Source organism: Ctenopharyngodon idella, chromosome 6, assembly GCF_019924925.1.
Source record: "Ctenopharyngodon idella isolate HZGC_01 chromosome 6, HZGC01, whole genome shotgun sequence".
NCBI lineage: Eukaryota > Metazoa > Chordata > Actinopteri > Cypriniformes > Xenocyprididae > Ctenopharyngodon > Ctenopharyngodon idella.
In genome coordinates, this window is record NC_067225.1 from 11,552,714 (window position 1) to 11,573,095 (window position 20,382).

The 20,382-nt window shown below is 35.9% G+C and overlaps 3 protein-coding genes and 1 long non-coding RNA gene across 5 annotated transcripts in view; 2 read left to right on the forward strand and 2 right to left on the reverse strand.

Annotated features, from left to right (window-relative positions):
• The window catches only part of LOC127513925 (uncharacterized), a 757,994-nt gene that overhangs the window by 450,852 nt on the left and 286,760 nt on the right, over positions 1–20,382 (forward strand). The window lies entirely within an intron of this gene.
• faimb (Fas apoptotic inhibitory molecule b) lies at positions 204–3,390 on the reverse strand. The gene is made up of 4 exons (XM_051896143.1): positions 3,018–3,390; positions 1,835–2,063; positions 1,631–1,680; positions 204–1,422 (listed from the first exon to the last, which is right to left on the reverse strand). The coding sequence occupies exons 1-4, from the start codon at positions 3,129–3,131 to the stop codon at positions 1,273–1,275; spliced, it is 543 nt and encodes a 180-aa protein (XP_051752103.1). The 5' UTR covers positions 3,132–3,390; the 3' UTR covers positions 204–1,272.
• LOC127513922 (TRAF-interacting protein with FHA domain-containing protein A) lies at positions 4,930–6,333 on the reverse strand. The gene is made up of 2 exons (XM_051896141.1): positions 6,148–6,333; positions 4,930–5,998 (listed from the first exon to the last, which is right to left on the reverse strand). Exon 2 carries the CDS (start codon positions 5,932–5,934, stop codon positions 5,353–5,355), a length of 582 nt encoding a protein of 193 aa, XP_051752101.1. The 5' UTR covers positions 5,935–5,998; positions 6,148–6,333; the 3' UTR covers positions 4,930–5,352.
• Positions 8,556–18,421, forward strand: ccdc80l1 (coiled-coil domain containing 80 like 1). Of its 2 annotated transcripts, XM_051896075.1 has the most exons (7): positions 8,563–10,442; positions 11,941–12,097; positions 12,182–12,318; positions 12,408–12,559; positions 12,648–12,751; positions 17,094–17,177; positions 17,296–18,421. In XM_051896075.1, the coding sequence occupies exons 1-7, from the start codon at positions 9,045–9,047 to the stop codon at positions 17,580–17,582; spliced, it is 2,319 nt and encodes a 772-aa protein (XP_051752035.1). In that variant the 5' UTR covers positions 8,563–9,044; the 3' UTR covers positions 17,583–18,421. The 2 variants fall into 2 exon arrangements, with proteins under 2 accessions (XP_051752036.1, XP_051752035.1); XM_051896076.1 differs by lacking the exon at positions 17,094–17,177 and having other exon boundaries at positions 8,556–10,442.

The following is a 20,382-nucleotide window of genomic DNA, read 5'->3' on the forward strand; positions in this document are numbered from 1 at the left end:
TTTTGAGAGCACTTGTCAACCATCAGACATAAAACCCGATGGAGTTGACGTCTGATGGAGTTGACAAAATTGAATATTTTTCCACCTTAACCACGTGTTGTACAGTGGAGCAATTTTGTTTTCTTTCTGAGTTGTAGCTGCATTAATAAACATATAAAAAATGCCAAGATCTGGAGTTGACATGTTAAAGCTGTGACCACAGAGACTAGGTATTTTTTAATGAAAAATATAATTCAAGACTTACATTTTGTATTGTTTGATTTATTACAGATCTCTGCCTTTTAATTTAAGTGTATATTTTTGAATTTGTTGCATTTTTAAACACTTTGTTTGGCAATTTTACAGTGTGACTTCATGCTGAGGACAGGATAAATTACATGTTTTTTCAAGTATAGAGCATGAATTTAAAATAATACTAACAAAATTATTTAAAAATAAAAGCAATGAATGTCCTCCTGATTTATCCTGATTTCCTTTGGATGTAATTTTTTTTGGTTCAGTTGGTTGTGACTGAATCAGAGAGTAAGAAATATTGTTGTCTGATTTTTTCCTTATAATCTTCTCTCTTGCTAAAAAGCATTAATACAATCAGAAGAGTTAAACTTAAAATAGTAACACTTAACAACATGCTTTTTGTTCTGTCAACATCATGTCATAGATCATTATCAGAAACATGAAATTCGATCAGTTAAAAGTTAAACCTCACTAAATCTTACAAACTTTGATATTCAGATGAAATAACAAAATTACACAGAGCACAGCCGTTCATTACAACCTCATGTTGAGATGACATTTTGTGCCATCTATGGTGAAGAGAAAAAATTAAAGTGGGGCTCATCTTGCCTCGAGGTCATCTTACCCTGGGCTTGATAACAGAAAACAGTTTTTTCTCATTTTCACAAAATATATAATTTATTACAATGATGGGATTCTAAAGACACTTTAAAACCTTTAACAACTTTAAAGGGATAGTTCACCCAAAAATGAAAATTATCCCATGATTTACTCACCCTCAAGGTGTATATGACTATCTTCTTTCAGACGAACACAATCAGAGTTATATTATAAAATATCCTGGCTCTTCCAAGCTTTATAATGGTAGTGAATGGGGGGCGAGACTTCAAAACTATCCCTTTAAATGTTCTTGTCCATACTCTGAACAAATGCCAATGTACTGGATTCATAAAACACTTCAGTGCCATCTGTGTCTAATTCTGATAAAGTGCACTGTTGCTACATGTCTTGCACATCTGAATTCTATTAGCCTCCATTTTACTCAATGGCCTCTTCTATCCCAATTCCATCCACCAGTAGGGAATGAACTATTCCATTCCGTTTCCTTCCACTAGTTGTTGCTTTTATGCAGCATTCACGGTTCCCCACCGCGAAGTGTGTCTCGCTTCCATTCTCGGTAAACTCCCCCTGCACACAGAAAATCAATATAAACATAGGCCTATAACTAAATAAGCACAAGTCATGGGAATGCTGTGCTACGGATAAGATGGTGTTTCATATTTCCACAGTGGTCAAACAACTACTCCATTAGCTGACATGACTCTGACTTACTATACAATGGACCAAAGTGTGTCTTTCATACACTAGTCTGAACTGCAGTATTGAAAGTTCTCACCATGGTCTCCATTTTCTGTCCATTGCACCATACGTCCATAGTGTCTTTCTCTAGTGAAACAGGAAAAAAATAGTTTGCTAATGTTTGTCTTAATTTGAAAACCCCCTTCTCTTCTTACAGTGTGGCTGGATATAAATTAACCTGAGAAGAATAAGGGCTTTCAGAAATTGTTACATCATAAATCAAGAGGGATGTGTGTCTTACCTAGAACTATCCTGTAATCAGCACCATCCAGTTTCAGTATCCATGTTTTGGAAATTTTTGATCTGTTGTCCAAGAATGTCTGGAGACTTTTTCCGTTGATTTCCAGTGTGTACTCGTAGGAAAACCCAGTGATTGCCTCAATATTTATGGTTGCTTTTGTATCTGTACTCCCAACAGAGAATGTTTCTTTGCCCACCAGTTTGAACATCCAATCCCTCCTCAACACCTCCTTAAAAACAAGACTTGATAAGGCTTATCGATCTCTATATACACTATAAAGAATGCTGGGTTAAAAACAACCCAAGTTGGGTTGAAATGGACAAACCCAGTGATTGGGTTAAATGTTTGCTCAACCTGCTGGGTAGTTTTATTTAACTCAACTATTGTTTAAAAATGACTGTATTGCTTGCTTAAAATGAACCCAAAGTATGTTGGAAATGAACATTTATTAATAAGTTTAATGAATAATAATGAAACAATAAATATTTATTAAATTGCTTATTAATAAATGTTCACCTTTTGATTATTATTGTTGCGTCTAGTAATTATGTGTCTAATTTTTAATTTCCAACCTATTTTGGGTTCATTTTAAGCCAGACATAGTCATTTTTAAACAATAGTTGAGTTAAATAAAAACTATCCAGCACGCTGGGCAAACATTTAACCCAACGGCTGGATTAAAAACAACCCAAGTTGGGTTGAAAATGGACAAACCCAGCAGTTGGGTTAAATGTTTGCCCAGCGTGCTGGATAGTTTTTATTTAACTCAACTGTTTAAAAATGCATTTTCAGCATTTTGAAACAATAGTTAAATAAAACTATAGTTAAAAAAATGGTTTGTCCATTTTCAACCCAACTTGCGCTGTTTTTAACCCAGCATTTTTACACAATAGTTGAGTTAAATAAAACTACCCAGCAGGTTGGGCAAACATTTAACCCAACTGCTGGGTTAAAACAACCCAGTTGGTGAGTTTATCCATTTTCACCCCAACTTGGGTTGTTTTTAACCCAGCATTTTTTATAGTGAAGTATTAGATATTATATTATTATCTTAATATAATAATGAATACATTCAAGATCAAAATAGTGTATATATATATATATATATATATATATATAACATAATGTAGAACATAATATAACAATGAATTAAAAAAAAACAAAAAATTTGACTACCTCTCACCTTCCCATTTATGTAAATGACTCGTTTTCCTGTTGTTGTTCCGTGTTCAAACTCAATTCGGTAAACTCCATCACTCAGCGACACGTCCCACACTCCCACAATGTCTCCGGACATACTGTAGGCCCGTTAAGATCCACTCAACCCAGCCACTTTATACTATTTTTATTTCTATGTATTGTTTCAGCCTGAGCCTGGTCATAATAGCAATCGTCATCGTGTGTAATTGCTGATCAAATCTCTGTATATTCTGGAGGAGGTCGCCATCCTGTGCTCGCTCAGCAACGACTGCATTAGTGTAAGAGGATTAACTGATCAGGCGGAGAGTGACTGAGGAGGATCGTGTGTGAAGATGGGTCTTTTCACCGCAAGCACGTTTAAATAGATAGGTGATCTAAAGAGGAAAAATAAAAACAAAACAATATTGAAATGTTAAAGAGCATGAGGGGGGGGGGGGGGGGGGGGAATCCTCTCTGGTCACTACCAATAGATGGCTCTCTCTCTCTCTCGCCTTATAAAATAATATTGATCTAGAAATATTTTCTAGGTCCTACAGATGGTAAAATAAAATAAAATATATATGTATATGTGTATGTGTATGTACATACCAAAAGGAAATTAAGAACCAGAATATTAAGATATCTTTAATAGTTCTTGAGGCATGCAAACTTGATGCAAAAAACACAAGAAATGCTTTTTACCATTTTTGAATGGTCACTGTTGGCATATAATGAAACAAAGATTGTTAAAGTCAACAGATTTTACTAATAGACCTACCAATCTCTGTATAAAAATAAAATAATGATGCTGCCATCTTTATAAAGTCATTTTTACACCCTCAATTTGGCTCCAAATCTCAGGTGAAAATTGTCATTTTGACCCCCCGCTACAAAATAGTGGATTACTCGGTAAATATACATCTGTGACATGTAATATTTTGGCTTTCATCACTATTTATGTTTGTCTTTCTACAGAAAAAATATTAACAAAATCAATAATTTGAGCCGGAGACCTCTGGTTGATTGACACGGAATGACCCAACTAGCTTTGAAGTTGATATTAATAATTTAACAATCTAATTTTAATTATAAATTGGTCAATAGCTGTGTTTTATTCATGATAAAACACAGCTATGACCGCTTCACCCAACGGTTCTGTGTATCACTACACAACACCCTTAGCAACCACTCTTAGCAACATAAACTGTTCTCAATTGATATTGTTCATTGAAGCTTACTGTATTATATAGAAGAGTATTGTGAGAAAGAGATCGAGTTTATAACCTGCATTCAGATTTAGATGTATTATCTTGTCCTTTTAACAGTTAAGGGGTTTTCCCGTGACTGACAGCGCTAGTCAAAGCATTTGTCAGTTGTGTCTTGTTCCGTGTTCACAACAATTCAGTCTTTTCAATGTAAAAGTCTTCGCTACTGACTGACACACTCATAAAGACAGTCTTTGCTGCCATCTAATGGCGTAATAATGTAACTTCAGTCAGGGACTATTTTTTCCGGCGGAAGGAAGGCTTTTAGTGAAAGTTTACTTCATGAAAGTTGCATTGATACATATTTTTGGCTTTAATATTTGTATTGTGTGGTAACCGTTTTATAAAAGCAATAAGGTACTCGAGGCTAGTGCTGTATCGTGAATAAGTCACGGCTGAAGGGCGTTGTTAGGCACGATGTGAAGCGGAGTACCTATACTGTATGTATTTTGAATGACTCAAACGCTAAGGACTATCCTGTACTTCTTGGCTCTAAATAGTTTTGTTTACAAAAAAAGCACCTCAAACATTAAAATGGGTTTTCAGACTTTTTGATGCCAACGACGCTCAAATTTGTTGCAGCTATGTATATTCATAGATTAAAAACTCATTTACCGTGAGAGAAAAATATTAAGTGTGAGATTATAAAGATGATTTGTAAAACAGTTTATTTCATTATATAATATGTAACATGTTGTAAGTAGTTTATGAATAACCCTTAAATCATTGTAATTTCACATTTTTCAAAAGTTTGTAATTCACATTTTATCAAGTAAAAGTCAATACAATATATAAAATATTATATAATATAAAGATAAACACACTGATGAACACTTCACAGTAATGGAGAGAAAACACAAGTGCCTTGAGCAAACATGTGAGTTACAAATATCCAATAAAATTCAGTAAAATATATGTAAAAGGTGAGGAAATCAGGCAACAACAAAGTGGAGGAAGAAATCATAACAATGTTTGTAATGTCACTTGCATCATAAGCTACAGTCGCAGATCTCAGTCTGTTACATTTGAGATGTATTTTAATAACACAGTATCAATGATGATAATAATAAATGTCTATACTAAAACAACTGTCTCATCTGACTCCAGTGGTTCTTGGCTTGCAGGTGCTCCATTCTCAAGGTTTCTCCACGGCACCCCAGTGTCCATAACAGGTAGTTTGCACGGCACATCTATTCCCAATTCCTGTGAAGGGGGTGTATTGCATGTTTCAAACAGGACTTCAAATGTATTCACTGAATCTCCTGGCTCCTGCCAAATCAGCAGTTCGTATCTTCCAAAGCGGAGGAACACCTTGTCATCAAGCTCTGCTCTTTCGAGGTATCTCAGTTCAGACCCACCGACCATGAGTTTGATCTTCTGGCTCATGTTTTGGATCATGAAGCTCAAGAAAGTGCTGCCAGCTTTCCTGTACGCCTGTATGGAGAGCTGTTTTCTGGAGACAGAGGTGTCATTTAGGACAAAGATGCAGGTCTGTCCATCACGGCCAAGCCTTAGTGGATCTTCAGCGTCCATTTTGTATGGTTGATTTAGGGGCAGGTTATGGTACAGGGGGCAATTGGCTTGATCAGGGTGGTAGAGATGTATATGAAGACAGGTACGCAGTTCTTCAGTTTCAAGTTTGCTATTGTTATTCATTTTGTATGACAAATGAAGGCAGAAGAACTTCTCTGGGGTTAAATTCCCTTGCTGATAGTTAGACCTAAGAAGAAAAACAGTTCCCTAAACAGTTATAGCCTATCTTGCAACACATGAGATTATTCTTAACTCATCTTAGTTCATATAGCACAGATCATAGCGTAACATTTTACTCTAAAGTATATTTTAAGTAGAGTACTAATGAAGTCTTACCTTCAGAAGCTGGATGCAACGATCATCAACTAACGGACTGCTGTTCTGAAGCGGAGAATGAGTGTGAGCTCAACAAACAAAGAAGGAATTGCATCAGCATTGAAATCCACCACCCATTCCAGCTTGGGGCATGTGACTCTAAAAAAACCCCAGAGTTGCGCAACTGATTTCTGTGCTTTCACTATCTATTTTTTGCTATATCTCAAATGAATATTGAACAATGATTTCCCCTTGGAGACGCCAGGCACGCTTTATTATAGTTTCGATGAATAAAATAATAGTTGAGTGTTTATAAGAGTGTCTGTAAGAGCTCCGGACGTCACGTGACTCCTTCTGTTTACACCACCATGCTGGCAGGCAGGGACAGTCGGGAGCAAATATGAAATAAATGGCGCCAGCATGAGTTTCAAGGCAATTGAGTTCACTGCACACTATAAAAAACATAGACCTGTACATTATGTTGGAAACCTGCAAAAACAATGAATAAATAAATAGGCTAAATAAATACATAAATAAATCCACAAAATTATACATAAATATATATATATATATATATATATATATATATATATATATATATATATATAAATAAATGTGCAAATAAATATATAAATCCACATATCACTGCATAAATAAATATATAAATAATTAAATATGCAAGGAGATAAATAATTAACTAAATAAAACAAATGTTGGGGGAAATTAAAAAAAAAAAATGTTAAAGGAAATGCTAAGCTGGAAGTTGACTTTTTTACTTTAAACCGTTTGTTCATTTTTTAACGTAGCTTCGTATTTATTTTTCCTTGGCGCAACATGTTAATGAGAGGGTGTCAATCAAACATCAGAAGGCGGTCTCTATGCCACTGTAAAAGCATATACTGGCTGACACTGTTGAAAATAGTAGTATACTATCTGCTGATTATATTCTCTTAAGAGTAGATTCATCTTTACACGCTTTAGGTCAGTTAGTAGCTACATTTGATGTGGCTGTAGATCTGTTTGTCCGCAGTAAAGTTAGTTTTTGATTTGATATTCGCTGCATATTCGCCTAGGCTGCTAAAGGGACCGTCTGCAAATTCCACTCACAGTTCAAAAATATAAACGTCCAATCGTTCAGTACACAATTCTTTTCAGAAAACAATTACTGTAAGTCACCAGGGTTTTTTTCGTGTTCCAAAGCTTGCAGTACATTCCTGACTTACTACAGGTGAATAATGCAAAATCTCACCTGTATTAAGACAGTCTGGCCACTAGGAACGTATTGCAACCACTGGAACATATTTTTATTTATTTATTTTTAAATAATCGTGTAGCCTACTGTAAAAACGAGATATTGGGAGAAGCTCATATTCAGTAAGTCAGTCTGCCCACTAGGCATTTACTATAATCTTTTAAATATCGTTCGTTCATTTAAATGAACGATTGAACGTTTACATTTTTGAACTGTGAGTGGAATTTGCAGACGGTCCCTTTAGCAGCCTAGGCGAATATGCAGCGAATATCAAATCAAAAACTAACTTTATTGCGCTCTTTTAGCGGACAAACGGATCTACAGCCACATCAAATGTAGCTGCTAACTGACCTAAAGCGTGTAGAGATGAATCTACTCTAAAGAGAATATAATCAGCAGATAGTATACTACTATTTTCAACAGTGTCAGCCAATGGTGCTTTTACAACGATCAGCCAATGGTGGCATAGAGACCGCCTTCTGATGTTTGATTGACACCCTCTCATTAGCATGTTGCGCCAAGGAAAAATAAATACGGAGCTACATTAAAAATGAATAAACGATTTAAAGTAAAAAAGTCAACTTTTAGCTTAGCATTTCTTTTGACATTTTTTTTTATTTCCCCAAACATTCGTTTTATTTAGTTAATTATTTACCTCCTTGCATATTTAATTATTTATATATTTATTTATGCAGGAATATGTGGATATATATATATTTATTTATGTATTTATTTGCACATGTATTTATATATGTATAATTTTGTGGATTTATTTATGTATTTATTTATTTGCGTATTCATTTATTTATTGTTTTTGCAGATCAGCCTACAAGGCAAAAATACATAGTATTATGTATGTGATCAATAAAATTTGGTATTTAAGCTTTAAAAATGACGGTTAAATCCCCTCACAACCCTAATTTAAATATTTTCTAGGTCCTAAAGACGGTAAAATAAAATAAAATAAAATAACGTTTTTCTTATTACGTTAAAAAAAAAGAAGCAGCTGATTACACGGCAAAAATACATAGCAGTATGTGATCAATAAAATTTGATATTTAATCTTTAAAAATGACATATAAATCACTATTTTATGCAATGTTATGCAATACGATGTTATGCAAAGTTAATATTGAACACATTAGCGAGGCGCGTTATTAGCATATCAAAAGAGAGTGGGCGTGGTCAGTCTGTCTGTGAGCCCCGCTTGTTCAGAACTTTCTTCCAGATCTCAGTCAGCGCGCGGAGGCTGGAGAGCGTTGAGAAGTACTGGAGACGATGAACGCTCGCTGAGGGTCTTTTTCACGCCGTTTTTTAAAGGATACAGAAATGTGACAGTGTTTTGCGGAGTTTTGCCGGTCTTTCTTGGATACTACTTGACCTAACTGAATATTATAATGAGGGAATGCAAACGGATTTATCTCAATCACGTGACAAACTCGTTCGCTTTGGATTATGACATTATATTTTTCCCTCGAAGACGAGTTGGAAGTACTTTTTAGTGTTTTTCGTTATATAAATTTTACACATGTAGGGTATTATTCGGTCTTTGTTTACTATAAGGCTAGTTAATTTAACTGCTAGTCTCGATCAAACATATTCGCCTATTCAATGTCATAATTTTGCTTTGTATTAGCGTTGTAATCATATTAGCAGTATTATTACAATGAAAAATCATCAGGTACATGTCATTTTGTTGACTCTGGCATGGATTCAAGCATCAGATTTGAAATACACAGGATCAGATGGAGGAAATGCACAATTACAATCAAACTCTTTTGCCAAAAAGTACACAAGTAGAAGATTTACACAGTTATCCTCTGAAGGAAACACACATATACTCAGGAAACCTCAGAACATGGAGTCCTCACGACCTCCAGCCAGGAAAGGGCAAAGACCAGAAGCTATTTTTCAATCTTCTCCGTTGGGCGCGACTAGCTCCATAAACATCCTGGCTGGTTTTGCAGGTAAAAAACGCGTTCTGGTCATTTCAGCTCCCAGTGACTCTGATGTCTATTACAGGTTGATGATGAGCTTGCTGAAGCCAGACGTGTACTGCGAGATGGCGGACCGACACATGCAGCAGATTATAATGTTCCATGAAAAGGGGAAGATGGGAGGCAAGGTGAGGCGTGTTGGAAATCAGGGATCTCTGGTGGAGGAGCCGTTGGATCCGGCCCTGGTGCCCAGGCTGATGGGCTTCCTGAAGCTGGAGGATGGTAAGTTCGGGATGGTGCTGCTAAAAAAGACCCTTCAGGTAGAGGAACGATACCCATACCCTGTTCAGCTGGAGGCAATATATGAAGCGATAGACCAGACTCCAATGCGTAGACTGGAGAAGGCCAGGCAAAAGGGCTTCGTGCAAAAGTGCAAGAGCGCTGGAGTCGAGGGCCGGGTAGTGCAGTCTGTTGGATCAGATGCAGTTAGTTTGAACACGACAGGGCGACACAGAGTGAGACCCGTTCCTCAGCCCACACAGATATCAACTACCATCAGTATGACCACAACCAAAAGACTTACAACAACAACTACCTTGAAAACTACAACCACAACACCTCCAACTTCAACTACTATACTACCTACTACCACCTCTACTATTACCACAAATGTACCCTCCACAGTGGCGCAAACGCATCCGCACACGACCGTACCGTGGGACGCAGCTACTCGTCTCTCTGTGACCTCTAACTTCTACAGAAAACATAAAGGAAAACACTTGAAGATTTCTACTGCAACCTCACCAACACAAGCATCCACACAGAAGGGCAAACTGCCCAGAGAACGAGACACACAGAGGCCCGCTGCTAATAAACCAGAGACAGAACTTATTACCACCCAAAAGGGGAAGACTACAGCTGACGGTGGAAGGAGGAAGAAGACGGATGGACCTGAAAAGGCTTTAAAGAAGATACCTGCAGGAAAAACAAATGCCAGTGTTCAAATAAAAAACGCTGTGCAAACGCCAAGTGTCTTTGAGGAAAGAGCTGCTGTGGACCAGGCAGCGAATCCCAAGAAAACATTGGAAACTTTTTTGAGTTACTTTCAGAGAAGACGACGGCTCATTGTACGTATTGTACCTGCGAGACACATTAAACCGTTAGATGTAGCTCAGGGCTCAACAATAATGATGTGAGAGAGTTTCGGGCCAGTTGTCGAAACTGTCACTTGCGTTATATATCTTACTTTTTTTATCATTACACGTCACCAAACTTTTTCTGACATACATGGAATTCTGCTTATCGACTTTTTAAACTTGTCAGATAGATGTATAAATATATAATGTATAATTGTTTTAGTCTTTTTGTAGAAAAACATTGTGTGAATTTTTACATTTTTTTAAATGAATATTAAATAATAAATGTAAAAATTATACATTTAAAATAATAAATAAATAAATTTAAACAATTAAATTCATAATTTTCCATTTATAATTTTCCATTAATTAGTTTTTGTCTTTTTGTAAAAAAAATATGTGTGAAAATTTTTACTTTTTTTTTTAAATGAATGAATTTTAATTTTCTTTAATGAATATTAAATAATAAATGTAAAAATTATACATTTTAAAATTAAAATTATACATTTAAAATGAGAAATGAACAAATGTATACATTTAAATTAATAATTTTCCATTTGTTTTTGTCTTTTTGTAGACAAAAATATAATGTGTGAAAATTAAAAAAAAAAATTAAATTAATGAATTTTAATTTCTTAAATGAATATTAAATAATAAATGTAAAAATTATACATTTAAAATGTGAAATAAATAAATGTATACATCTAAATTAATAATTTTCCATTTATTATTTTCCATTCATTTATTTTTGTCTTTTTGTAGAAAAAAAATAGTGTAAAAAATGTTTACATTTTTTAAATGAATATTTAATAATAAATGTAAAAATTATACACTTAAAATAATAAATACATAATTGTATACATTTAAATTAATAATTTGTCCATTAATTTGTTTTTGTCTTTTTGTAGAAAAAAATGTGAAAATTTTTACATTTTCTTTTTACATTTTTTAAATAAATGAATGTTTATTTTTTTAAATGAATATTAAATAATAAATGTAAAAATTATACATTTAAAATGAGAAATAAATAAATGTATACAATTAAATTCTTAATTTTCCATTTATCATTTTCAGTCAATTTGTTTTTGTCTATTTATAGAAAAGAATGTGTGAAAATCTTTACATTTTTAAAAATGAATAAATTTTAATTTTTTTAAAATGAATATTAAATAATGAATGTAAAAATTATACATTCAAAATGAGAAAAAAATAAATGTATACATTTAAATGAATAATTTTCCATTTATTCAAGAAACCTTAGGAAAAATCCTTACTGTTGAGCCCTGATACTAAAAAATAAAGGTTCCTTATGGCATCTATAATTCCATGTAGAACCTTTAACATCTACTGAGCTTTTCTATGCACAAAAGGTTCTATATATTGAACCTTAGATTATTAAAATGTTCATCATTTTTGGTTCATAAATGCACTGAAACGATGTCTAAAAAAGCTGGGTGTTTTATTAATCTTCTCAAGTCTTTGTCTGCAGGTAATAACTGCCCCAGATGAGCAGAATCACATGTACAGTGAACAGCGGGATGAGTACCTGGAGCAAGTGTGTGATATGGCCCTGCGTAAAATTTCCATCATCAGCATCTTTGGGCCCCTCACAAACAGTACCATGAAGATTGAACACTACCAGACCGGTCAGAGCTGCTTACAGTCTTTGTTTGCTTGTAAAATGTCCAATCAAAATGTCCTCAATCTGGATTTTTTTTAAATATATACAGAACAGGATAAGCCCTTGCGAGGCCTGCCGGACTCTGATCTCATCAACCAGCACCTCATCACAGCATTTCGGAAGCATTTTGGGATGATTTATAATGATTTCAACATGGTGCTGACTGACTTCGACATGAAAGTCATGGTGTGTAAAAAACTTTTATATGAGATGTAAATGTAATAATTTCTGACCTAATTTTATAACACAAAATTATGCATTCCTTGTTTCCACAGCAAAAATATGAAGTCCCGATTGTCATGAAAGCAGTGTTCGACTACATTGACACATTGTCAACTCGCATTAAAGAGATAGAACAGCAGAGGAAACTTGGGGTTATGTGCAAGAAAGAAGATAAATCAAGATCTCTAGAGGACTTCCTATCTAGGTTCGGAACAACTTTGTAGTTTATTTAATGCGTTAACATAAGGAATATATGCTCATCTGCATGCTTTCTCATGTCATTGTCTCTTAAGATTCCGTTGGAGGCGGAGACTGTTCGTAATATCCAGCCCCAGTGATGAAGAATGGGCCTATCAGCAACAGCTCTACGTCATCAGTAGCCAGGCTTGCAATCTGGGTGAGGTCATTTGGATAAACATTAGTGACATTTTTAGGGGCTTTTTCCACTGTGAAATAAACATGCGCCTTTAAATGTGAACATACCAGTGGTGTCAATTCACCAAAAGCCAAGGTAAAAAACAACCCAAGGGCTGAGTAAATATAGGACAGAACACATGTTGGGTTAATTTTACCCAGCAAATTGGGTCATTTAACCCAGCATAATGGGTTGATTCATTTTTACTATGATACATGCTGTTTTTCTTTTACTTCATACATGAATTAATGTTTATGAATTAACTTAAATCCTCTAATCTTTTTTAAATACTTCACACAGCCACTTGTTTGCATGATAATTCCTTTATTTTCGATCATATTTTATAGTATAGCATCATTTTTAATACATATTGCCTACATATAATCTTGTTTAACAAATATTAGAAGTAAAAACTAAACATTTAGAGGAAATTTAAGTGTAATGGTCCAGTCTCTGTTGTCCTGTTTCCACCGTAACGGCGCTGGATGTCGTGCTGGAGATGGCTTGAGTTCGGCGGGGGAACTGATAACTTCAGACCGCCGCCTGTGTTTCACTCGTAGCCGAAAAATGCTGTGACTGACTCCATAACCTGTCCATAAATAATCAGTGTACAATTCTGAGAACATATTTTAACATCCTAAGTATTTATATTCTGTATCTTTTTGAATAAAATCATAAAATTTAATGCAAGGCATCAGGCGTTTCCATCACACGAAAAGACCGACGTGACACTCATTTAGATGACTCACATCGCACCCTGTATGTTGCTTTGCATAAAATTAAACGATATACAGAACAATAATGAATTTTTTGATAAAATAAAACATACACAAATCTGTATTTTAAAGAAAACATGCACCAATTTGACGGAGCTACACTGCGCTCTCCTGAAGAGGGCGCTAAAACCCTACGATAAATAACTCAACACCTGGGTTATTACATCTGACCCAGGATCTGGGTAACACAAAAACTACCCAAACGCTGGGTTGTAACGCCTGACCCAGGATCAGGGTAACAAAAAAACTACCCAAACACTGGGTTGTTACGTCTGACCCAGGATCTGTGTAACAAAAAAATACCCAAACGCTGGGTTGTTACGTCTGACCCAGGAGCTGGGTAACACAAAAACTACCCAAACACTACGTTGTTACATCTGACCCAGGATCTGGGTAAAACAAAAACTACCCAAACGCTGGGTTATTACGTCTGACCCAGGATCTGGGTAAAACAAAAACTACCCAAACGCTGGGTTGTGACGTCTGACCCAGGATCTGGGTAACACAAAAACTACCCAAACACTGGGTTGTGACGTCTGACCCAGGATCTGGGTAACACAAAAACTACCCAAACGCTGGGTTGTTACGTCTGACCCAGGAGCTGGGTAACACAAAAACTACCCAAACACTGGGTTGTGACGTCTGACCCAGGATCTGGGTAACACAAAAACTACCCAAACACTGGGTTGTGACGTCTGACCCAGGATCTGGGTAACACAAAAACTACCCAAACGCTGGGTTGTGACGTCTGACCCAGGATCTGTGTAACACAAAAACTACTCAAACACTGGGTTGTTACGTCTGACCCAGGATCTGGGTAACACAAAAACTACCCAAACACTGGGTTGTTACGTCTGACCCAGGATCTGTGTAACACAAAAACTACCCAAACACTGGGTTGTTACGTCTGACCCAGGATCTGGGTAACACAAAAACTACTCAAACGCTGGGTTGTTACGTCTGACCCAGGATCTGTGTAACACAAAAACTACTCAAACGCTGGGTTGTTACGTCTGACCCAGGAGCTGTGTAACACAAAAACTACTCAAACACTGGGTTGTTACGTCTGACCCAGGAGCTGGGTAACACAAAAACTACCCAAACACTGGGTTGTTACGTCTGACCCAGGATCTGGGTAACACAAAAACTACCCAAACGCTACGTTGTTACATCTGACCCAGGATCTGTGTAACACAAAAACTACCCAAACACTGGGTTGTTACGTCTGACCCAGGATCTGGGTAACACAAAAACTACCCAAACGCTGGGTTGTTACGTCTGACCCAGGATCAGGGTAACACAATAACACAAAAACTACCCAAACACTGGGTTGTTACGTCTGACCCAGGATCAGGGTAACACAATAACACAAAAACTACCCAAACACTGGGTTGTTACGTCTGACCCAGGATCTGGGTAACACAAAAACTACCCAAACACTGGGTTGTTACGTCTGACCCTGGAAAACGCTGGAAAAATAACCCCCAAAAAATGCCCTCTATAGTGTGTTGTTTATAAAATGGAGAGTTCCGGCCCTTGATTCTGATTGGTTGAGCTGCGTTTGAAGCCGTTGTAAATTACTCTACAAACATTCACCTGTGACCTCATTAATCCGCTCCACGTCGTGCTTAACAACGCCCCTTAGCTGTTATAAATTCACTGTAAACCACGGCTTCTTGGGGCCTATTGCTTTATTGTACCACCAAAAGATTCTCTGAGTTTTTGTATTTTCTCGTATTTCCCATTCATTTCCTATGTCGGTCATTTTTGACCAAACGAAGGAGCCAAGTGTTTTTTCGACCCTTATCATATCCGAATCATGTCCATGATTTTTTTATTTGTGTTCACATAGCTAATGCAACAAAAGTCACCAAGTGTCCGATGAAGCAAAAAAAAATTAACATTTTTTGGTCATTTTTGACTTAAGAGGACCAGAGTACCTTTGTGTGAACTGTATGCAGAAAGCTCTAAGAGCGTTGCTGTATCAATGTCACTTCTACTTGTTTATGTAACTAGACACTTTTGTTTTCTAAAATTCCATGATAAACATTTAGTAAACAAATTTGGGTTCCGGTCCGGTAAACACCCTATGCGATAACGTCAGTAGCTGGAATTTGTTTAGACGTTCCAATCAAAAATGCATGACATAAGCGCATTCTACACTATCTGGATGTCTGACCTTCAAACAACCCCATAATTCCAATTTAACAACTGACAACTAACATAAAAAACTATTTGCACTAGGAAATGATCAAGTCAGATGCCAGAGGATTCTCCAGAGAGCTTATAGAAATGCACATATGCTATTGGTTCTTGTCTTTTAATTGGAACCAGCTCTTATCTGCACAAGAACACTCAATTGCAAATGGCTCTGAGGAATGGCAGCACTAATAAAAATAGGATGACACAGTCCATTTACTGCTTTTTTGTTGGCTATTTTGGAGGTAGGAACATTGCTAAGAATCTTTCTCTGCATTCTTGACAATCCAGGGGGATGTGTGGATGTTTGAGTCGTGCGTAGCGATCCAACAGAGACCACTTCCTCTCTGGGGCATGACAGCTTGATTGATGCCCTCATAAATGAAGGCCCGTTTTAGAACGAAAAACAACAATGGACGTCTTTAATGCAAATCGCATGCATGTTTCAGAGAACATCTCTGTGAAAATTCTCAGTTGAATCCAGTGTATAGTATAAGTCAGCTTTTGTTGTTTATATGTTTAGTCTTTCCGAGCAGCTCTAAATTAAAGGGGACCTATAATGCCCTTTTCACAAGATGTAATATAAGTCTCTGGTGTCCCCAGAATGTATCTGAAGTTTTAGCTCAAAGTACCCCACAGATCATTTATTATAGCTTGTCATTTAAAGGGACACACACAAAAACGGCGTGTTTTTGCGTGTGTCCCTTTAAATGCAAATGAGCTGCTGCTCCCACCTGCTTTCCAGAAGAGGGCGGGGCTTTAACAGCTCACGCTTCGGTCGCTCAACAACAACAAAGCTGGAGAATCTCACGCAGCCAAAATGAGGATTGTCAGTAACGGTGTTCAGCCTTACATTGTTCAAACCGGAGTCGACACTGATGGAGAGACTCAGGAAGAAGTTACAACTTTTAGAATGAAACTGGTTGTTTCTGAATGGTTAGTGGATAAATTTATGTAGTTGCTGTGGAGTTGATTCAACTCATCCACTAGCATGTGCCGTCATGTTAATCTTTTGTGCAAATCCAGTGTTGAATTAATCCCTCGTTTGTGAAGCAGTCCGGCGTAAAATGACGTCATGTCAACAACACTCTACTACAACAACTCTTCCTCTTTGTTGCGTGTTCTCGGGGGCGGGGTTATGTAAATTTCAGGGTCAGTGATGTAGCTAACCCAGGAAGAAGCTCATTGTAGTCCTTAAGCGATTTCTGTAAACAAAATATCTCCCTTTGCATTGAACTTTGAGTGTCGTAATTTTACAGATGTTGTTTGTCCTCAAACAGCAGCATTACACACTAAGTTAAAAAAGTGAAATAATCAACCGCCCCTATAAAATTTTTATAAATTCACAGGGCTGCGTCATATATCTGTACTGAAAATTATCGGAAAAACCCTGGATGACATGAGTGGAATCCTGGAGCTCTATCCCATAAATGGTGAGATTAGCGACTTGTTTCTCCGTGAACAAAACTCACTCATTTTTATTTGCTGAAACTCAGATGTAATGTTGTTTTATTCTTCAAAAACCTGAGGAACCTGTGGTTTGCGTTGCAGGAAGTGCCTCAGTGGACCGTGAGGACCTCTCTGCCCCGCTGGTGCAGGACATCAGAAACTACTTCCAGATCAGCCAAGAGTATTTCTCCATGCTGCTTGTTGGGAAAGACGGCAATGTGAAATCCTGGTACCCCTCCCCTATGTGGTCCATGTCAATCATTTACGAGCTGGTCGACTCCATGCAGCTTCGCAGGCAGGAGATGGCCATCCAGCAGTCTCTCGGCATGCGGTGCCCAGACGATGACTACAGTCACCATGAGGGCTATCATCGTGGTTACGGTTATTAAGAACAGAGGGAAATGTCTTTGAGCCCGTGCGCTTCCTACAGGGAAAAGTGTGAATAGTTTCAAATGTCAGTAAACTTCTTTGCTGTCTTCTTACTAAACAGTACAATGACCACCTCATTTTATATACCGTTTTGTTGAAGCTGATATTTAAGTTGGCTTGAAAAAAACTGATCTACTACTGACTTGTGATGTATGCTACATCTTTTCAGAATGATCATACTTACGGTTTTCCTAAAAAAGCTGATCAAAACTCTGAAAATTCCCATAGACTTGCAGTGATGGAATGTTCAAATGAGCCAAGACTTTTAAAACTCCAACTGATCTATCTATCTATCAAAACAACTAAACTAAAACTATTTCAAACTGAAAACCTTCAAACTTCAAGCTTTTAAAACTACTTTCTGGCTAGGCTTTTTCAAGCCAACTTAAAGTTTGTCTGCAAACTTTATTTATCTAGATTTGCTCTCGTCATGAGGTAGATGACTGTAGATAGATGAAGTGCTGTTAATGTTTTTGATTCTGACTTTTTACTACTTGAATGTATTTGCATGTGTGCATGCAGTTTTTTTAGCTATTAATTAACAGCAATAAGTTATTTGTTTGTGTATTTTGTTCCACAATTAATTTTTGTAGATTCGTCCTCAGTATTCTGGGAACATTTTGTGTGGCTCTTTTATCTGGAATTTCTCCACTGCCCTCTACTGGGCATTCTGAGGTAGTGTAATAATACATGCTTGTAACTTTGTAGTTACTAAGACATTTTGTAAGTGAACATTATTTTCATACATTGTCTAATGACATGGATGATTTAAAATAAATACATTTTTAAAAAGGCCAAATGTTAAATGTGTTATTACACTAATAATTAAATGTGTTAAATGTGTTTATTACACTAAAAAAAATAAAATGCTGGGTTAAAAACAACCCAATTTGGGTTGAAAAATGGACAAACCCAGTGATGGAGTTAAATAATTGACCCAATCTGCTGGGTAGTTTTATTTAACTCTTGTTATTTAACTATGAAAAAATTACTGTATTGCTTTTTTAAAATGAACCCAAAATATGTTGGAAATGAACATTTATTAATATGTTTAATAAACATTTATAAGTTTAATGAATAATAAGTAAACATTTATTAAATTGCTTATTAAATAAAATTACATCTTTTATTATTATTGTTGCCTCTAGTAATTATGTGTCTGATTTTTTATTTCCAACCTATTTTGGGTTCATTTTAAGTCAGACATATAGTCATTTTTAAACAATGGTTGAGTTAAATAAAACTACCCAGCATGTTGGACAAACATTTAACCCAACTGCTGGGTTTGTCCATTTTCAACCCAATTTTTAGAGTGTAGTACATGTATATGCAGTCATGCAATGTAAAACAACATTATAATGTATAATTTGTACAAATCTTAAATATTTCATAACATAAGAAATGCAAAGATCCACAAAGTGTCTCTTTATTTTAGAAAAACTCTACAGAACAATACTTGTAAAATAAATAATAATAAAAAAAATAGCAGCACTACAGATCATCTTATTCAGTGTCCAACATCACAGAGCACACAAAACCTAAAAATAAATAAATACCTTACATGGGACATATTGATGTTGTTCCCACAAACAACTTTTTGGTCTCAAATTTCCATAATACTTTTCAACAAGCTTAAAATATTGCCAGAGAGATTGAAAAAACAAACATAAAAAGTACATTTGTTATAAAGTTGGCACTATCATGACTTCATTTATATAGTCTATCAAGACAATCATATATGTTATTGCTGTAAAAATACACATTTAAAATGTTAAGGCTGAATATATAAGAAAACATTTCTAATGACAGTGTTAAAGCACATAACTTGTGCACTGCATACTTCTAAAAAAGCTTTCTACTGTATCATTTTTCTTTAAAACTAGACCATAGATAAAGATTTACAGTTATTTGAAAATGTGGTATAATAGGTGATGCGATGCACCTTTCAGCTGGTCATAGTCAAAGTCATATGGTCATAATATTAAATCTTATTATTCTGACTCTTGATCTAACCCTCAATCAATTACAAACCAAAACAAATAATTCATTTCCTTCTGTTGTGCGTAACATGATATATCCAGGACTATAATAAGAGCAGAGTTCAATAAACGCACAGACACGCTCCCCTTTATCTGTAAATGAAGATGTGCTTTTTAACAAATCATTTATATAACAAATAAATAAAACATAGATGGGATGTTCAACAAAACATCTGTAGCAGTGGTGTAGTCTAGTTTTTTGTAGTGAGTATACTGTGATTTTTCCCTCCCAGCCTCATACTCACCCGTCCCAGAGCAACACCCCATAAGCACCACCACACTCACTAATGCATGTAGTATGCATCTGATCTAGGCTACATGTAATTGAGAGCATTCTGAAAGACTGCTTATGTGTGTTTTATCAACATGTCAATTTATTATAAGCAACACAAGACTTTAACATCCAATGAAATTTACAGCTGAAGAGACTGGACTGATTTTCTACTGTTTAGTGTCAATCACCATCTACCTCAGCCAGTTAAGATCTACATTTAGCCTTAGATGTTATATGAATATGGTCTCTGGATCATAGGTTTTATCAGCTGGCAAGTTTCTAAGCACATTTAACAGTGCAAGTTGCAACAATTATTACAAAATGCTGGGTTAAAAACAACCCAAGTTGGGTTGAAAATGGACAAACCTTGTGATTGGGTTATTTTAACCCAGCGGTTGGGTTAAATGTTTGCCCAACGTGCTGGGTAGTTTTATTTAATCCAACTAT

Coding starts and splice junctions, on each gene's coding strand:
- faimb (XM_051896143.1), bottom strand. CDS start 3,131: ATGTCCGGAGACATTGTGGGAGTGTGGGACGTGTCGCTGAGTGATGGA. Junction 2,064..3,017: donor TCATTTACATAAATGGGAAG/GTGAGAGGTAGT, acceptor CTTGTTTTTAAG/GAGGTGTTGAGGAGGGATTG. Junction 1,681..1,834: donor TGATTACAGGATAGTTCTAG/GTAAGACACACA, acceptor CTGTTTCACTAG/AGAAAGACACTATGGACGTA.
- LOC127513922 (XM_051896141.1), bottom strand. CDS start 5,934: ATGAATAACAATAGCAAACTTGAAACTGAAGAACTGCGTACCTGTCTT.
- ccdc80l1 (XM_051896075.1), top strand. CDS start 9,045: ATGAAAAATCATCAGGTACATGTCATTTTGTTGACTCTGGCATGGATT. Junction 12,319..12,407: donor ACTTCGACATGAAAGTCATG/GTGTGTAAAAAA, acceptor TTGTTTCCACAG/CAAAAATATGAAGTCCCGAT. Junction 12,752..17,093: donor TAGCCAGGCTTGCAATCTGG/GTGAGGTCATTT, acceptor ATAAATTCACAG/GGCTGCGTCATATATCTGTA.